Below are 20,375 nucleotides of genomic sequence, written 5' to 3'. Positions count from 1 at the left end.
GTATGAAACATCTTAGCGGTGTATAAATTATTTTTTTATTAGTAAATAATAAAAAAATATATATATTTTAATGCTACATAAATGAAAATTGACAGCGTCAGAAAAAATATCGTGTTTACTAATAGAGCATTACTACTAGGTACTACTTTATCACAAAGTAAACATTAGACCCTAAAGTAAAAATGAGCAAAACTAAATTGTACCTTTTTATAATTTTCACTTTTTTTATTAGTACTTTTATATTTTACGTTAGCACTTTTCTGTTTCACGTTAATATCTCTTATTGGAGAAATGATGAAAAGTCATCCTTTATTAATAGTGTGAATATCCAGATATAATTTTATCGCAAAGTGAATTACAGACTCTAAAATAAAAAATAAATGAAATCACATCATACTTTTTTATAATTTTTCTAAGAAAATATATTTAACCATTACATAAAAAGTATACTTGAGTTATGATAAGTTGCTTTCAAAGTCAAAGGACTGATAATCTAGTGGTAACTTAATGAAATGACTTTATTTTATTCAGATTTTGACTCTTTACATCCGTATTGGTAATTAAATATTATCTCTATTCAAGAGTAAGAATAAATTGATAGTAGATTATTGAATTAGATTTAAAGGGGTTAAAGATATCGTATCAGAATTTTTTTTTTTTTTTTAAATAAGAAATTCAAATCACTTTAAATGAATAAAGTTACTTGATGTGAAAAGGGCTTGGAGAGTGATTGAAGTGTGCAAAGTCTCAATAAGGTCATCAATTTGTAGTTTCATAGGACTTTGTACCAAAAACAAAAAAAGAAAAGCTTGATTGGCCAAGAAAACCAATTTTCTTATAAATTTTTTTCAAACTCAAGATTTTAAACAACCTTTCATCCTTTATTATGTTTAATATTTTTAAAGCCCCGAAATGAATTTTCAAAAATCTCTTTGAAACTTCAAAAGTTTGATCGCAGAAGATTTATTTTTAAAATTAGACAACTAATTTCAATTCTATCAAAAAGGATCCTTTGTGTTTTTTAGGCAGTAGCAAAATTAAAAATTAATTAATATTATCTCTGGTAGAGATCGATTTTGCAGATATAACCAAAATTTTAAAGTTAATTTTAAAATTAAACGTGTAATTTTCTCAACTTTATAAACCTATCAGATCAAAAAAAGAAAATGACTAGTTTCACTTTTTCAATGCTCAACGGTCATATTTAAATACATATAAATACCATCTTTTAGCCCAAATTTTTGGTATGAAAGAGAGTTATTGCATCTCTGTTATTGAACTTACTTTCTGGCAAATTAATCTCTCTCATCTTCATTAGTCTTTGAATTTATAATTATGAGCTGAGAGTGACTTAAAATCAAAACCAGAGTCTATTTAAGGTTATAAAGTTTTCAAGTATTTTGGTGAAGTTCGAAGGGAGGTTGAATGCAGGAGCACTTGTAATTGTTGCAAGCACTAAGGTAAAGCTTGCTGATGAAAATTGACTAGCGGAGAGGAACTTTGAGAAATGAATAGCATTGGAGGTCGAACACCTGTATTAATTTATAATTTGTGTTGAGATAAATTGCTTGACTGTTTGTTTACTTATCTTAAAGGGCTATCTGCTTGAAATATCACTGAAATTATATGTATGGATTTATATTTTGAGTATAGGCAGAGTCTAATATGTTATATCATATGATGTTAAATTGCCTCCATCATTTATTCTTTTATCCTAACACTATGTTTTGATGGGAAAAAAAATAATGAGGAGAAAATAAAAGAAGATAATAATAAAAAATAAAAAATAAGGGCTTATATATTTATGGAAAATTAGAGTATTTTTCTGAAAATTTTTTCTAAAAAAACTAAAATTGAATAATTATTTTTAAAAAATTTTATTTATAATGATAAAAAAATTAATCATATTATTATAAAATAAATGAATAAAAATATTAAAAAATTTATAAATAAAATAAAATTTTTAAATATATTTTACAATGATTTATTTTTAAATTATAAAAGATATGAATATATTTTTTTTAAAATTAAAAAATTGTTTTTTTTTATTTTTTATAGGTGAATATGTTCATTATTTTTCCTTTATTTTTTTTGTATAAAATAAAAACTATAATTTTCTTAGAAAATAAAAAATAGAAAACAGAAAATAGTTTTTCACAAGTAAACAAGCCCTAACTTTTTCTTGATATATTTGAATATAGGAAGAAAAATATTAAAAGGAAAGTTATTTTTAATAATAAATTAAATTTACAATTTTAATCCTAAGTATTTAAAAAGAACTTAGAAAAATAGAGATATTTTTATAATTTTAAATAATTTTCTCCTAATTTTTTTTCTTTCAAATTTTTCTTTCCTCCCTACTTGTTCTCAATCAAACATAAAATAAATTAAAAAATAAAGTTGTTTACCTCTCAATTTTTCCTTTCCTTTATTTTTCCTTCATCCAAACAAAGTGTTGAAGCTTAGTAGATTAAACTTTTCATAAAATGACATCATCAAAGAAATCCATATAGATCAAAATGATTTTTTTAATGGATGCAAATTATAACTTTTTATAAAAATAATATATATTAAATAAATATTAATGAGTGCATATATATATCTATTAGAAAAATCGAAATCAAAATAGTAGATTTGAGCCACAATTGGGGCTAGGAAAGCCCAATGGGCATTGTTTTAACAGAATGGGCCTCTCCATTTCTTTTTCAGGCCCAAAGATCAGCCTATTGGGCCTAAACCATTGAAAAGGAACGGTGCCGTTTTCATCTGATGAAAACCCCAGAAGTCTCGACTTTTCGACCGTTAAAAGCAAAATCCTGGTCCCCCTCGTTGGAAAGCCTTTGTCTGGTAGCCATTCGGAAATTGCTTTCTCACTTTCTAATCATCCAACCAAATCAAACCCCATTCTTTATCGTCTACATGTTTTGATATTGAGATTATTAAAAGTAATTCTTGAAAAGAAAAGATTTTTAATGGGAATCCTAATCATTCACATTTGATTGACCATGTGATACAGTCTGTCACTCATCACTGCTTTGCTTTTTTTGCTGTTATTGTTCCTTTACTTTCTTTTCTGTTCTTTTTTTCTTACTTTCTTTTCTGCAGTTGCCTACCATATTATCCTTTTTCTTTCCCTTTTTATCTTATTTTTAATATTTATTATTATTGTTATTATTATCACCCAGAAAGAATCTCCTATCAATTTATCACTTTCTCTCCCTCTTCTCTCTCTGCCTATTTCAATCCTTATGGCTACTGAATCTGAAACTACATCACTTCGCACTCCTGCCACTGCCACTAGTCCTGATGAGGTATATCTCATGTGTACATAAATTCAGTGATCAATTATTTCTTGTTTCTATAGAATTCTTGATGGGATTTTTGTTTATACAACTTTTAGCTTTTATGTGACTACTTTGATCAACTTGTTTTGTGAGCTTTTGATGTTTGATCAAAGACCCATATGTGATTTCTCTTGTTTGCTTGTTTCTCATATCTAGACTTGACTGGGTTTTGATTAAGATTATAGATTTTGTTCTTCAAGACCCTGTTGGAATATGCCTGTATGGTATCTTTTCAATTGCTCATGTTTGCTTCACTGTATGGAATTTGATTGGGTTTGAAACTTCTTTTAGATTTTTCGGTGGTTTTGGACTAGGGTATATTAGATACATCTGCAACCTGTATACTATGTCAAGCTTTGAAAAATGTTCACTATTAGCAGAAGATTGAAAATAATTCTCTTTGCCAAGTCTACAAGTCCTTTTCCACATAATCATGGGTAGAAGTACAAAGTCCTAAGTGGAAAACATTTTTTCTTTGATCGGAAATTAGAATTTTATAAACATTTTATTTAATTAATTTTTTTTTTATCAATTCTCAAGAAAAAATTTAATTCTTTTTCACTTAAAAAAATTTCATTTTAAATGAAAAAATTGTATGATAATTCAATTGAATTCAATTCAATTGGAATCTAGAATTCTTGCACAATCATATTATTTTTGTCATGATTTGCAAGAAAGATTTCAATTCAATTCTCCTAGGATTATATTATTTTTGTCATGATTTTTATTTTTTTTAAATGTATTTTTTAAAAGTTAAAAAAGAATTGAATTCTTTCACCTATTCCCTTTTTTAGAATTTGAAATTTTACAAGAATTTAATTCAATTGATTTTTTTTAATTAATTCTCATATTTAGACTGAAAGAATTTAATTATTTTTTATTTAAAAAAATTATTTTCACAAAAATAAAAATCAAGTATGATTGTATGAGAAATTATTTTAATTCTTTTTTTCAAATGATTTATTCAAAACAAAGTTATTAAGTTTCTAAATGTGAGAATTGACAAAAATAATAATGAATTGAATTAAATTCTTATAAAATTTTAATTTTCAAATAAGGGATTAAAGAGATTCTCTCTTGATTGTTGGGAAAGTAAGGTATTTCAAATGCTATTGCTATTATAGATATTCACCTTTTTTTTTTTTATTGTGAAATTGCAATATTCATATATGGAAGAACAAAAGCTGCTAGGATCATGAGAGAAGTTTACTACTGGTAAGGTTCATACGTTTCTACCCCACCTAAGTTGTCTTGCTTCTACATAAAAGTTTGAACAGTCTTTTGGATAAAATATCAATTTTGAGATGCAATGGCCCATGAGAGATGGATATGTAAAACTTCCTGCGCCTGGTCATATTGCTATGCCTAATTGCCTTTTACTCCATTATTATTGCATTTTATTGGTATTTGATTGGTGTTTACTCCCTTTTCTTTTTTAATTTAAAGTTATCCACCTACAAGAGTATTCCCACTTTATATGACCTCACTTTTGTTGAACTTTTGGGAGTTTCATCTTTTATTCTTAGTTAAGAGCTGACAATCTTGCATTTGTTGCAGCCAATGAAGACCAATGTGAATGAACAAGTAGAGCTAAAGACTATGGAGCAAGAAACTGTTTCCTTGACTGAGAAAGGTAAAGAAGAGAACCCCAAAATTGATGAACTGCCAAATAAGACAAAGCCATTATCTAAAATGGAAGGAGAAGCAGAAAATAAACGGACCGAGCCTCCAGCAGTTGAGGTTAAGGTTGATGATTCTTCCACTATGGATGCTCTAGTAGTGGAAGACAAAATTGAGGTGAAGCAAGATATCCCTCATTCGCATGCACACAGTGGTCCAGAGGCAGCCGGTGATGCTGTCGAAAGCCAACAAGTTGCGCAACCAGCTATTGAAGAAGCACAAGAAGAGCAACCAGCAACAGCTTCTGTGGAGAAACTGCAAGACAAGCAACCTACGATAGTTGGTGTTTTGGAATCATCAACTGAAGCTGCTCAGAAACCAAAGGAGCTGTCAGCAGTTCTTCCTACTAAAGAATCTGAAGAAGTGGCTGTAAAAGATCCTGAAGATTCAGAAGCAGTGTCTAAAGAAGTCAATAAACAAGAATCACTTGTTTCAGAAGTTCATGTGAAAGTGCAGGAACAATCTGAAGTCACTGAACAAGGGGGAAAACAAGATCCAGAAGATTCAGAAGTAGTGTCTAAAGAAGTCAATAAACAAGAATCACTAGTTTCAGAAGCTGATGTAAAAGTGGAGGAACAATCTGGAGTCACTGAACACAGTGGAAAACCAGATCGTGAAGATTCAGAAGTAATGTCTAAAGAAGTCGATAAACAAGAATCACTCGTTTCAGAAGTTGATGTAATACAATCTGAAGTCGCTGAACACAGTGGAAAACCAGATCCTGAAGATTCAGAAGTCGTGTCTAAAGAAGTCAATAAACAAGAATCACTAGTTTCAGAAGTTGATGTGAAAGCGGAGGAAAAATCTGAAGTCACTGAACACCGTGGAAAACCAGAATCAGTTGAGGAAATTGGGAAACAACAGGAGCCTCCAGAAGTTCTAGCTATCAAAGAATCAGAAGCAGTTGTGAAGGATATTGAAGCTTCAGAAGCAGCACCCAAAGAAATTGATGAACCACAATCAGTCGTTCCTGAAGTAGAAGTGACACCAGAGGAACAGTCTGAAGTTGCCAATCAAGAAGAAAAAGTAGAATCAATTGAAGCAACTGAGAAAGAACATGAGTCATCAGAAGTTGTTCTTGACAAAGAATCAGAAGCAGTTGTGGTAAAAGATATTGAACATTCAGCAGTGTCTGAAGACGAACATAAACCAGAATCAGTAATTCCTGCTGAAGTTGAGATGAAACGAGAGGAACAATCTGTAGTACTCAAAGTTGATGAGAAACCGGAAAGCCTAGAAGCTGAAGCCGATTTGAAACTGAAGGTAGGATATGAAGTCCCAGAAAAAGTTGAAACAAAACCAATAGAAGAGAAAACAGAACCAGTTGTGCCTGTTGTTGGGGTCAAGCCACAGGAAGAAATTGATGTTATTGGCCAAGTTGAACCCAAGGGAAGTATCAAGGCTAAAACTGTAATGGATGAGGGAACATTGGCTGACAAAGTTGAGGATACCGCATCCTTGAAGGAAGAGAAAACCAGTGAAGAAGAGGGTACACCTTCCGAACAAATTGTTTTGGCTAAACAGGAGGCTGAAGCTGACCGTAAAGAAAGCATAGGAGAATCTCCTCTTCCAGATGTCAGAGAGACAATTGACGCAGAAAATGGAAAGAAGGAAACTGATAGGACTGAAGTAGTTGAAGCACCATTGAAAGAGGCAACGGTGGAAAAGGAAAATGGTGGACAAGAGACAGAAGAAAAAACTAGCAAAACTGAAGATGAGAATATAGAGAGAAAAGTGCTAAATAAAGAACTAGTTCAGCCAATCAAAGTGGACGATAAAGGGGCGGCTGTTTCAATTGCCGAAGTTACTGAAAGATCATCTGAGGGAGAGAAAACTGGTAAAGTTATCGAACCAGTTGTAGAAAACAAGAAAAAGGAAAACATAAAAGAGGAGACACCAGCTTTAGTTGAAACCAGCAAAGATGGGTCCATAGAGGGAAAGCTGGATGAAGCCATTACAGCTGTTACCGAACCAGTTAAGGAATCACAAGATTCTGGGTTAGAAGTGAAAGATGAGGAAAGTGCAAAAACCAGTGAAGATAAGGTAGGCAAAGAAAATGCTGAGGAGATAGCAAAATCTGATGCCCATAATTTAGAGCCTTCTACCAAGAATGGGGATGATGCAAAAGCATCCCAAGACTTGCCAAGAGAAGTTCCAGCCAAGCCTATTCAAAAGCAATCAAACAATATTTTAACAAAGGTGAAACACTCACTTGTGAAGGCGAAGAAAGCTATCATTGGTAAATCTCCAAGCTCGAAAACCCTGTCTTCTGACACCAAGGGGGATATTAAAGTCAAATAACTGAAAAAGGAACGTTATAGATTGCGTGAACATATAAGGTTGTGGAACTTGCATTGTGGCATATAGATATTAGTTGTGTGTAAACCATTTTTCTTCCATTTCACCCTATTCTTTTGGCTTGTATGTATTGTTTGTGTGCTGGTTGTTGGGTTGGCTATTGGCTGTAGTGATCCGTACAGAAAACTCTTTAAGTTGTGAATTGATTTGTAGATACCTATTACAGTTGCCATTTGTTACAGTTTCATCATATTTATGTACTCATTACTTGTTAATAGAGTTTATTAGTATTTTGTTTGATAAGGTTGTGCAGATTCATTAGCATAAGATGAGATATTTCAAGACTAGTTATCAGGAATCACAACTTTTGAGGTTTTGTGCTGGTTCAGTGATTCCTTCCATTCTTTTAATCCCTTATAAGATCACTTATTGCCATCAGGAAGCCACGTTATGCTGCTTTCATTGGTAATATATGTAAGAAAACTAGCGCTTTACACTAACTTATGTTGTATGGTAAATATTTGCTTGAAGCAACACGATGCAAGTAGAGTATAATTAATACATGATCTGGTTTCCATTTCATCTCCAGCGTTTCTGCTAGAGACATTGCTCTTTTCATGCATAGTGACAGTTGCAGATTCTCTTAACTTAATGCCCCACTTGGTAATGAAGTAATGAACCTGTTGCTGTCATATCATGAATCTTCCATCAGAAAATTTTAAAGAAGATGAAGATGTAATCATAATCATTATAAATAGTTCAATGAATGGGATTTCAGTTTCTGCAGTAGTTCCATCAAGATGGCTAAAATCAAATTTGATATTTGATACTAACCGCATTCATATATCCATTATGATACAGAGAATCTGGAGAATCTGGAGAAATACTAAAAAATATCTAACCTAAATCCTAAAAAGAAAAGAGAATATCAGACAATGTGTTTCCCCCTCTTCAGATACTGATTTTTTTTTCATTCTTTTTTGGCACTGAGGTGGTTGTGAAACCAAATGAGGACACTGCATTTTCTTACCTGGGCTGTCCTAATCACAAATGCTAGAACTGTCAATGTGACCATTATTCAGATTTAGGATGGGAAGTAGTGATCGTTTGCCACTCTAAAGCCTATACTCTTTGTAAGGGACTAAACAAGCATACTGCAAATCAATAGAAGACAGAGAGAAGTTGCACGAAATGTATTAGGAAGTATCTATTATATCATTAATTCAAAGAATTTTCAGTGCAAGATCTACCTAAAAACATATTTCTGATATATAAGAGAATGTACAAAAGCAAGAAAAGGCTTTAAAGTCTCCTCAACGTACCAAAATCTTTCCGCAAACTGTATCTGCACTGTGCCAAAATTGGAGCACAAATGATCATTGATAAGATTAAACTTCATTCAGTCGCCTAGAACCCTTTTTCTGCAAGCTTATGTGTTCCTAGAGTCACCATAAAAGACTTAATCTTTATAGGAATCATGATGTGTTGACCTCTTAAATGACAGGGATTGGAAGAGACTGTCAGTCACAACCTGCTGCATGCACATATGAACAAACAAACAAACAAAATCTCTTACCACTTCAAATCACCCTTAATAATCTTGTATCAAATGGAAAGTGCAATTAACTACAGTTGCAAAGGCATACTCATCAGTAGCTCCAGTTGGCGCATTGTCATTCCCATTGGCTGACTTCAGAGCTCCCTTATCAGTAACTTCTGAGGCTTCGCCACTATTTTGCACCAAAGCAGGCTGTTCAAAATGCTCATTTGTCACTTGGCACTGGCATTACAAAGAATGAAAATTAGTTTCAATTCAGGCACTCTTAACAGAATAACGAAACTCAGTTCAGGTAGACAATATGATTCCCCATAAGGTTACACACTTGACCATTAATATTTTAACATCATACCAAACACATGAGCATTGTCAATCAAAATTCACATTTCTTAAGAAATATGATCTCACAAAATTTTATTAACCAATCAGAAACATCCAGAGTTATTAAACAGAGATTAAAAAAATGAACAAAGCAATGGGATAATAACAAAAGAAAATGCCGTCGTTTATTAAATTTTCCTTAAGCACATACTTCAAGTGGTAACAGATATAACAAAAATTTAGTAAGAGTAATTAAGGAACTAAAGCAGTATTCATTTTAATAGATTATCAAATAACATGAGAATTAGATTGGCCATCCCTTGCCACCTCTTTTTTATACATAACTAAAATTCTGTTGCAATATCTGTATAATCTCTATCTATATAAATATAATAAAATTTGTCTCTAAAATAAGATCACTTAAAAGCGACAAGAGGCACTCTATTACCACTATTTAATATGTGATTTTTCAGTTTCTTATATGTTTAACATATAAATTTAAATAAAATTCAATTTATTAATAATAATTATTATGATAATAAAATATGTATATTTTTATCATTAATAATAATTAATATGTATATATTAAATAAAATTTGTTAATCTTATTATTACTACTAATTAATATGTGATTTTTTAGTTTCTCAATACTTTAACATAAAAATTTAAATAAAATTAATATATATATATATATATATATATATATATATATATATTTACAAATCATAATTGCAAAAAAAATTCTTAAATCTAATTTGTATATATAATTAAAAATACATTCAAATAACTAAGTGATTGCCCATAATTTTAATGCATCTCATTTTTATCTCTTTTTAGCTATATTTTATCAATAATTGTTAATAACTAATATGTATATATTAAATAAATTTTATGGTTTTACTAAATTTATGATCATATTATTACCACTAATCACTTATTAGTGTGACTTTTCGATTTACTAATTCTTAACATGACATCTATATAAATATTATAAGACTGAGTTATGAAATAAGGGCACAATATAAAACTAAATTATGATAGGAAGATAAGTAGGCTAATGACAAATAAAATGAAAAATGATTAATGAACACAATAGTAGCATATAAAAAGCTTACTATTTAAAAAACAATTCTAAATTTTAATAGCAAAAAAAAGCCTATATAAATTTAAAATCATTATAAACCTCCATCGTTAGATTTTGAAAGTTGTAATAAAAAAAAATATATGTGAAGATGGTGAATAAGAGTTTTCACCAATATTTGCAAGGTATGTTCTTAAAATTTAAGATTTTTTTTTTACATTTTTAATATTTTTTCTATATTTAGGTACTATATTTTTATTATTTATTTTATTAATAATTATAAAAAATTAAAAATATCTGCACAATGCGCAGATAAGGGTCCAGTTCATATGTAAATTTTAAGGTGTGCTTATATGTCAAATGCTTCTCCAACACGAAGAAGAGCTGTGGAAGATGGTCCTTTCATGGAGATACGGCACATGCCAATCCTTTCTATAAAATCACATTACAGTTTGGACATATTTAAGTCTTCACTTTTGTAGTCATAGAAAATGCAACTTAATGATGAATTTGCAAACCTGACAAGATGTCTGATTCATTAAGCTATTGGCACCACAGTTTTGCATTGCTTGCAAGTTGATGTTTTGAATTGAATCCTTTGAACCACAGACTGGGGCTGAATCCAAATTATCCAGGGGACCTGCCACCCCACTAGCATTCAGTCCCATGGTAGTTTTTAGAAGAGGTCCTCCAGACATGGGCAGTAAGGGTGCACATGGATATGGCATTGGATGTCCTTGAGTAGCAAGCCCAAATATTGGAAGGTTAGATCCTCCCATCCCATGCAAAGCACTGGACCCGGACATTGGCGGACCAGGAAAATGTGCTCCATGCATAGAAGGCACCTGAATCATAGAGCAACCAGAAGATCCACCAACCATATCTGGCATACCCATCCCAAAACCCATTCCCATTCCCATTCCAACACCCATGGGTGAGAATTGAGCCATATGAGCAGGATGCATGTGAAGCATTCCGGGGGGCAACATCATTGATGGCATATACAAACCAGCTCCCATTGACATAATCTGCACAAAGTTGGTGAATGATCCAAAGCAGTTAATGAATTATCCAATTCCAGTAACACGAATAAATTTTGAGAGGAAAAGAAAGAAATTACCTGTACTTGAAGCTGAAGTGTCTTTAAATACTCGATGGCCTCATCAAGCATTGAAGCTTTGTCCACCTTATAGTGAAAAAATGTTAAAAGTCAGCAGAAGCAAAGATGAAAAGAATTATCCAGTCTTAGTTAATTGACTCTATTCAATGTCCATAGACTTTCAAGAATATGATAGAGAAGAAGTTCAATATGCAAGTCAAAGAGGGTCTAGAATTGTATAAAAGTCTAAAGCCTTGAATGCATAAACTTCAATTCTTAGTTCTGAACTTCCAAAAATATGGATAAGCTTGGTTAAATTGATTCAACTCTGACTAGTACAATCATTTGGGTAGGTAATAATAAATGCTTTAATTTCTAGAAAAGTGTAAAAGTTCATGAGATTAAGGAGAAAATCAGTAAGAAATATAGATTCAGATATTCAACCTTGTTGCAGTTTGGTATGAGTTCTTGCAGGGCACGCATCTTCTCATTGATCCTATCTCGTCGCCTCTGTTTGTTGAAGTTCAAATACAACCAATCAAGATATTGTACCTCAATTATGCAATACCAAAAATAAGCAAACACATTATCTTCTGAATAATATTGAAAGTTAACACTCTTAATCACCCTTTCAGACAAATTATGTACTTCTGCTGCTCGGCTTCTCTTGAAGCCAGCACCTCCTCGAGCAGGAGCAGCCTTTTTTGCGCCTACTGATTCCTCTTCAACATCCTGCACGTTATTGATTTTCTCAATACATGGAATAAACAAATAAGAAACAAAAAGGCAAAAATTGAAAAAATATGAAATGTATGTTTGATCTTACTTCACTAGGCCCTTCAGAGTCCTCTGTTTCCCTTGGTTTTCTCTTCAAATTCAGTGCTGGTTCATCTGAAACAATCTCCACACTATTCCCTGAGCAAACAGAAGAAGCAACTACAGGCTCTGCAGTCTTTTCACCAACTACCAATCCTCGAGTTGCACTTTGAGCAATTTGGCAATGATTTTTATCATTCTTAGAATATACTTGGTCCAAAGCCTCAGGTTGCTTTGCAAGAAGGGATTCCTCAGCAGGCTTAGGGTCCAATGGTTTAGCATCAACCTTGGATGACACCAAAACAGGATTGTAATTGGAGCTTATTCCCTTTCGTAAACCACTAAATGTGTCAATGAGTATGGATTCACCAGGATCGCTAATGCTTGCAATTGAACCCTTATCCTTACTAACCATTCTTTCGATGCTTGATATTCCTGAACCAGCTCTTGTGCCATTGTTATGAAGATTAGCTTTAACAAAAGCAGCAGGTCTTGAGAAATGTGAGAAATTCATCAAACTGGAGCTAGTAGCAGATGAGACTGGAACTTGCTTTTGCACTTTAATGCTAGAACCACCTCCTGAAGGTGGAACTCGTATTGAATCCAAAGAAGTAGCATGGTGAGCCAAATTGCTTACACTATCACCATTATTAGCTGAAACTCTGGATCTAAAATATGGAAGTGATGTTTGGCATTGCTGTGATGGAGATGGATATGACTGACTGGAACTATTTCTAGGTCTATTAGCATCAACATCCACTGCTGATGAAAACTTTGTCATGTGCCCTTGATCTGAACTCAAACCATTATGTACAGAAGCATTATGGGGATCTTTAACTGATTGATTACCACAACTTCTCTTTTCCATTGATGCACAATTCTGGGAATGTTCGTTTACAGTAACACCAGATAATTCAATAAAAAACTCGGGACAGTAATCATGTTGCAGAGAGTCTTCAAACGGATAATTTAACCAAGGTAACGCGTCATTATCTTGATTCAAACCCATTTCAACAGACGGCACGGACATTGGAACTTCACCTATTACAGAGTCTATGACCCCAAATCTTCCCATGTTAGCATTGCTGCCATTACTTATGTCTTTATCTCTAATCTTGGAGGTTTGAGATGGAAAACTACTAGAGCATTGGATCTTTCTAGCCCTATTGGACTGAATTTGACCATTTTCCCATACTAGCTCAACAAAGTCATTCTCAGGTCTGTGTTGAGAACACCATATAGATCAAAAAAGAACATTAAAACGGAGAACAGTAATCAAAATAAATCAAAAGGATAGAACAGGATACACCAATACTAAATAAAAAAAGCTAAAAAGGTTGAGAAATCCAACTTACTCGGAAGATAGATCAGTTGAGCATGTGGGATTCTTCTCCTGAGAAGAATCAAGCTTTCCTTTAGCCAATCGATATAATAGCTCAGATAAAGGCATGGTGAAGGGTTGGCACCACTTTTCTTACAAAAGAAATGCCCCAAATTCAATCACTTCGCCATTATCAGTACCTTCCAAACACCAGTATTTTAACTCTAGCAAAAGTTCAAAGAACCCAAGAACATATAGGGAGCCAAAAAGTTTTCAAGACATAAAAGCTTGACAAAAACCCCCCACAATAAGACAATCCCAGTTATAAGTACAACAGACAAGGGAAATAAAAGAAAAGGAAAAGAGTACTCCTTCTACAGCTACATAATTTACAGAATATAATCTTTCTTTTAAAACAGCAATCCTTATCAGTAATCAGTGAGGCTTATATAAATATAAAAAAAGCTATAATTAAATATAAAGTACCAGTCAAACCTATTCTTAATGGCTCCCAAAGATCCCAAAAAAATAAAAATTCCAAATTAACCTTTAAAAAATTGCAAAAAATGGATCTTTTCCGCTTCTCTAATGATTAAACTCAAAACCCAGAAAAACCCAGATCAGTTTTAAAAATAAAAAATAAATAAATAATGAACAGTGCCGGACTAACACCAACAATAGTTGAGTTGAAACTAGAATTAACGGCTTAAAATCCTTGGCAACAAGTAATCAACGAATAAACTCCATCGCCAATCAATTAGGAAGAAAGGGGAAATTTGTGAAAAACTGAGCTCCTCGAAGCAACAAAAGAACGCTAATCCAAATGCATTAAAAATGCGAAAACTTAGTTGTAAATCATAATAGAAGTTACCAAAAGGGTGATCTTTTAAAGCTCCTAACTAAGCTCGAAGAAAGAACTCAAGTTTTCGAGAGACAGAAAAAAGAGATAGAGAGGAGCCAAGTGGACGCAGAAGACGGCGAAAGGCCAGCAGAGAGAGTTGCAGTGGACCAAGACCAACACCACGCAATACAATTACAAGCCTTTAGCTTAAGTCCTTCTATCTCAAGTGCTTAACCCGTTTCTCTGCTGCTTTTAACCTCACTGTTACCATGGCTTTGTGTTTTCCTTATTTTATTTTATTTTATTATTTTTAAAATGCGGGTCCATCACAACCATTATCTAAATATTTTTTTTATTTACATTTGCTATTCATTTTAAATAAAATATTAATTTTAAATAATAAACATTAAAAAGTTAAACTTATTTATATTGTGCTTCTCCAAGAGAAAGGGAAAAAAAACATATTTTTTAATTTAAAAGTTCTGTGTTTACTATTAAAGGGAGGCTTCAATTGAATTTATATATATGAATGATTGAATATTATGATTGTTTGAACCTAATTAAATTGGTTAATTTAATTGAAAATTAAATTAGTGATCAATTTAATTTAAATATAAAATTTGATTTTTTTAAAAAATTACGATTAATTTTGATGAATTTGTCGGCTAATCAATAAATTATTCTATTTATGTATTTTCATTTATTTTATTATTTTAATAATATTATATTAATATAAAATAATTAATAAATATAAAACTAATTATGTCAGTAATTTATTTTATTAATGTATTAATTTAATTTATTAAATTTTTTTACTTTATAGTCTTTTAAATTGTAAAAATATAAAATTTTCTCTATTTGTTATGCTATACAATTTTATAATATATCAAAATTTACTTTTATTAATATAAATAAGTATCATTATTACAAATTTATTTTAAATATTTTATTATAAATATTGTTATTTAAAGTCTAAATTTTAAAATAAACTTTTAAATAATTTTAAAAATATATATATAAGCTAAAATTTAATTAAATTTATTTTAATATAAGAGAATATTAATTTTTTAGCATATAATTAATTCATATTTAATAATGTATTAGATAAATATTAATTAAATATTAAAATTTTAATTTTCTATTTTCACCTACCAGTCCACCTTGCGTGTTGAATTGAATCCATCTAGTTGAATTTTAGAGGAATTGTTAAAGTGAGCAGTTTGATAGTTCTTCGCATTAGTTAGGTGGCAGTGGCAGTGTCACCATATTTAGTTTAATTTATAAAAATTCATAATTAATTTAAATTTATAAATATTTAAAATTTTAAATAATTTCTTATTTGATTAAACTGTTTATAAATAATTTATAAATAATTGATATATTTGATAAAATAGTTTATAAATATATTCTTTATTAAAATTGCTAAAAAAATGTTAAATGAAATATATTGTGAAATTTAAAAAAAAAAAATAAAGATAATATAATAAAATATTTAATAAATTAGTTTATAAACACAAAAAATGTAAAGTTAATTTTTTCTTTTTTTTAATTTATAAATTTTAAAAAATATATTATAAATAAATAATTAAATTATAAATAAATAATTAAATTTATTTTTAGAGTTTATAAATTGATTGAAGACGAATATGCAATGGTATTATAAGTTATCCTACAATATTAGTTGTGGGTTGTGTAGATATGGGCACTTATGCTTGCTTTTATAATGGAAAACAAACAAGATATGCTGAGGGGGTATCTTGCTCATTTTCCCTGCTACTCAACAACAATTATACCAAGGTTTGAAATTTATGCTTTAGGGGATTTAATTAATAAAGCCATTGACTTTGCTCATGATAGGCCTTTAAATAATCTTCTTCTTGCCCTTCATTTTGGGAGAGACTTTGCAAGTGGTGGATATCTGATATTGGCATTGCAATAATGTAAAAAAGATGGGCATATTTTTTCCCCTTTTGTCATCAACAATTCAATTTTGTGACAACAAGTCTTGACCAATGAAAATAATTGAAATCTAATGAGTGCAAAGCTACCTATATGCTAATAACAGAATATATATATATATAAACATTAAATTTTTCTTAACATGAACTTCACTCATGAAATCATGATTAGTTTTTAGTATCCATAGTATATTTATGATTTTTTAATTTAGATATGTATGAATTTTTTTATTTAAATTCGATTCATTATGAATTTAAGATATAAAATATATGATGAAGTTTACCTATTAAATATATGAATCTCATATACTTATATTTTTGATACATAATAGACCAAGATGCAGGAAAAATTTCCCATATATATACTCAATTTTGCCTTAAGCTAAGAGTGAGGGGACACCAAATCACAAAATTGATATACTTGGTTAGGGGAAGGTGAGAAGCGCCCCACTAAAATTATGAGAGAAATATATAATAAGCAAAGTAAGTGGTCTACAGATTACATATATAGAAATATACAGAGAGATGAAATTAAATGAGAATTGACTCATTTGAATTAGGTGTGATTAAAATTTGATTTAAATTAAAATAATTAATATCGTATACAATTAATTTATTTTATTATTTTTAATTATTTATTAATATTTATTTTTTATTGTAAATAATTAAATATTATTATTTAAAATTGCCTTATTTAATTTCTATTAAAATTTAGATAAAAATATAAATTATTAATAAGTTTTTCTTAAGTGGTCCCATAGATCAGACAAAATGAAATGGGTATTGTCCACGTGGATCTTTCTTGACCATGTAAGGGATTTGGCAGTGTCCAAGTGGACCCCAAGTGTCAGGGGCAGCCACCCATACATATTTGGTGAGTGTCGTTTGGTACATGCACTAAATATTTAAGGAAGTGAGAGAACATCAGATAAAAGGAGCTGAAGATGAAAATTTAAGTTAAATTTTGTTGAGAAACTCGTCTTAAAATTGACCTCACGTATTTGGAACTGAAAATTGAAGAAAGGATGGCATGGATTTCACGTGCGTGCATGTATGCAATTCACGTGACCCGCCTTTGTCAATTAGTTATAAATATATAAAATTTATATATTTAATAAATAAATTTTATTATAAATTTATATTTTGGGTATATAATGTATTGAACGCACTCAGCAGCATAGTATTTTTGTACTTTCATTATTTTTTAAATTAAATATTATAATAAGTTGGATTTTTTTGAAATAAGTCTATTGAATTAATTTAGATTTATTTTATTTTTTCATGTCTTCTAATTAATTGAATTTTTTTGCTTATATAAAAAGGGTCTATTTGACGTTTAAAATAAGAGTTGCTCTTAATAAAAATCTCTTCAAATATGTAAATTATAATATATTAAAAATTAAGTTAAAGTTAAATTTAATAAGTTTTAATTATGAAATTTAAAAATAATTAAATTATTTTTAAATAATGTCTTTGATAAAATTTTTTCATATTTAATAATTTTTTTTTTGTGCCATTCTAACTTAATCCAAATTGGACAAGAGAGGGAATGAATACGACTCATTATATTTTATATATATATATATATACATATATATAAAGAGGCAGAAGGAGTAGGGCATGTTTTTGCAGGGCTACGCCGCACCATTTTTCTCGTACTGTATGACCAGACCGATGACTGATCATTAAGAAGTCCCTGAGCCGGCACTCTCTCTTCTGCAACATCACAGACTCCAATTTCTGACAATTTTCATACACCTTTTCTTTTAATTAAAAGAGAGAGAGAGAGACAGAAAATTACAGTGCATGAGAGAGGATGTGTTGGACGCCGGCACTTTGGCACTAAAAATTATAAAAAGAAAATAACTAGAGGAGAGTGTCTGTTGTAGAACTCTGGGAGGAACAGACATGGTATGGTAGATAATGTAAAGAAATGAAGGCGGCCAGGGTTACCCTTCTAGTAATGCTAGAGCTGGTGCTGGAGGAGGAGGAGGAAAACTGGGCCAACATAACAAATATATTATTTATTAAATTAAATACCCTTCTTCGCTGCGGAGCCCAGTGTCTCTTGAGTATTTTTATAATGGCTATTAGGGTCTCTGTAGGACCATCGTCTGCAATTTGCACATGATCACTTCACCCATCCAACATTCACACTTATCTATCTTTATTACAGAAGACAGCGAGTGTGCCAGAATCCTATAATAAACCTAAACAGAAAGCAACCAGACCGGTACTATCTTCCTTCTTCTTCTGCAACCAATTTCATCAGGTACTCGTTTACGTACAGTAAATACATACAGCTTCTCATTCAACTTCAGCTGCCACCATTAACCCTATTCCAGTTTTCACGCTACGTATAATCTAATATATAAATCTAATCACAAATTGCACAGATCATTAGAAAAATCTAGATGGATTATTCGAAAGGACCCACTACAATTAATGTTTGTGAAAGTTAATTAGGTTAATTAATTAAGAAAATGGAAATGGGCGATGGTGATGAACTCTTCAAAATGTCATATAAATAATGGGTAGCCAGCACAACTTTATAGGAAAGAATTAAGAAGGGAGCTAGCTAGGTAGCGTGCAAAAACAGTGGACGTCAGCATGAGCAAGATGAAGGACAAAGACAATAAATTTACGAGATAGTTAAATCGGATGGTTCTTTGGCAGGGTTTGCCCATACCCTTTAGTACTTGACAGATCATTAAATTAAATTTGATGGTTATGAATTTCGATATGAATCGCCTGCTACAATAATAATAAATAAATAAAGTAAGAAAGTGATTTACATAAAATATGGTGGAATATTCTACTGCTTAAGTTAATTTTAACTTATTATAAAAATAGAAGAATGAGAAGGAATTGAGATAATGGACAACAAAAATAATGATAGTTGATGCATTATAATTAGAATGGGTCTTTGGATGAAGGACATATAGTGGAATGTAGATACAATTTTGAAGACAGTAAAGAATACCCAATGAAGGAAAGATTGAAGGAGAGAGCTCTGAAACTCATATATAATGACTTCAGACTCTTAATATGCTACCCAGATACACAAGGGGTCGGCCCCATTCATCCAAGTCTAATTATGTCATCACCAGGTCATTTTGGAAGTAACTTAGACCCAATACCCAGATCGAATAAGAAGCTTTCTCGGGTCATGCTCCACCAGAACTAGTTGGATTGCATTAGCAAGACCTTGAAAAAGTTACGAGGGTAGCCCTCAAAGGGCAAAGTTATTGCCATGATATATCTATTATGGAAATCCGCGGACAAATAACAAAGATATCACTCAGTCGACTAAATGACAAAAAAACGATTAGAATAGCCTAGGAAAATAGTTATTATAGCTTAGGGAGTGTAAGTGTGGAAGCCAGGCAAGAATCCGAGTGCTTCATGTTTCCGCGTACCAGTTTAAATTGGATGAGAAAGGTTCGAAAGATCTTCCCTTAAAAGGAAAAACAATCAGATGAAGTACTCGTAAGTCTTAACCAATTAACAAACCTATCCAATCGTAGTTGGAGATGGTCAGAGTAATTATGATTTGTAAAACAATTTGATTAAATCATAATATAATCATCAGTGATTGGGACAGCTTACTTGCATGCATTTTACACACGTCGAATAGACATTAATTCTCTAATTCTATAAATACAAGCCTTCCATAGTAAGGCAAATCTGTTTCAGGCCTATATTATGCCATAATCGTACCCTCAGTTCACCCAAAAATTCACATTAACTTGAATACATGTCATCATCCCATAAGCTTGCCTACACGAGTGTTATCAATAGTTAAGGAATGTCCATTCGTTCATTTACGTTATCATAATAAGTGAGGAGAAGCAATTTGTTAAAAAAAAAAAAATTACGCATAATTTTTTGAATAAAAAAGTTATAAATATAAATATATAAACCTTTAGATATGGATACGTGAGATAGCTCCGTCGTTAGTGAGGAGATTGAAACGGATTAATGAAAACGGATATCCCATTATAAATGTAATAAATGAATAATTAAATATAAATGGTATAAACAGTGAAGGGCAGCGC

At 31.0% G+C, this 20,375-nt stretch overlaps 2 protein-coding genes across 6 annotated transcripts; one reads left to right on the top strand and one right to left on the bottom strand.

The window, feature by feature from the left end:
- The first annotated feature begins 2,861 nt into the window (after positions 1-2,861).
- On the top strand, positions 2,862-7,597 carry LOC110644014 (uncharacterized). The gene is made up of 2 exons (XM_021796593.2): positions 2,862-3,311; positions 4,902-7,597. The coding sequence occupies exons 1-2, from the start codon at positions 3,249-3,251 to the stop codon at positions 7,323-7,325; spliced, it is 2,487 nt and encodes an 828-aa protein (XP_021652285.2). The 5' UTR covers positions 2,862-3,248; the 3' UTR covers positions 7,326-7,597.
- Positions 7,598-7,748: 151 nt separating this feature from the next.
- On the bottom strand, positions 7,749-14,592 carry LOC110644015 (transcription factor PIF3). 5 transcript variants are annotated; one of them, XR_009148824.1, is made up of 9 exons: positions 13,553-14,592; positions 12,208-13,417; positions 12,009-12,113; positions 11,826-11,891; positions 11,403-11,468; positions 10,801-11,310; positions 8,974-9,102; positions 8,645-8,857; positions 7,749-8,008 (listed from the first exon to the last, which is right to left on the bottom strand). XR_009148824.1 is itself a non-coding variant. In XM_058146930.1 (9 exons), exons 2-9 carry the CDS (start codon positions 13,645-13,647, stop codon positions 8,843-8,845), a joined length of 2,196 nt encoding a protein of 731 aa, XP_058002913.1. In that variant the 5' UTR covers positions 13,648-13,742; positions 14,390-14,592; the 3' UTR covers positions 8,517-8,842. The 5 variants fall into 5 exon arrangements, 3 of the variants coding, with proteins under 3 accessions (XP_058002913.1, XP_058002912.1, XP_058002914.1); XR_009148823.1 differs by lacking the exon at positions 7,749-8,008 and adding an exon at positions 8,039-8,476; XM_058146930.1 differs by lacking the exon at positions 7,749-8,008 and having other exon boundaries at positions 8,517-8,857; positions 13,553-13,742; positions 14,390-14,592.
- Positions 14,593-20,375: the final 5,783 nt, after the last annotated feature.

Source organism: Hevea brasiliensis, chromosome 5 (genome assembly GCF_030052815.1).
Source record: "Hevea brasiliensis isolate MT/VB/25A 57/8 chromosome 5, ASM3005281v1, whole genome shotgun sequence".
NCBI classification, from domain to species: domain Eukaryota; kingdom Viridiplantae; phylum Streptophyta; class Magnoliopsida; order Malpighiales; family Euphorbiaceae; genus Hevea; species Hevea brasiliensis.
Note: the sequence above shows the minus strand (reverse complement) of the source record. Positions and strands in the feature narration are given on the sequence as shown.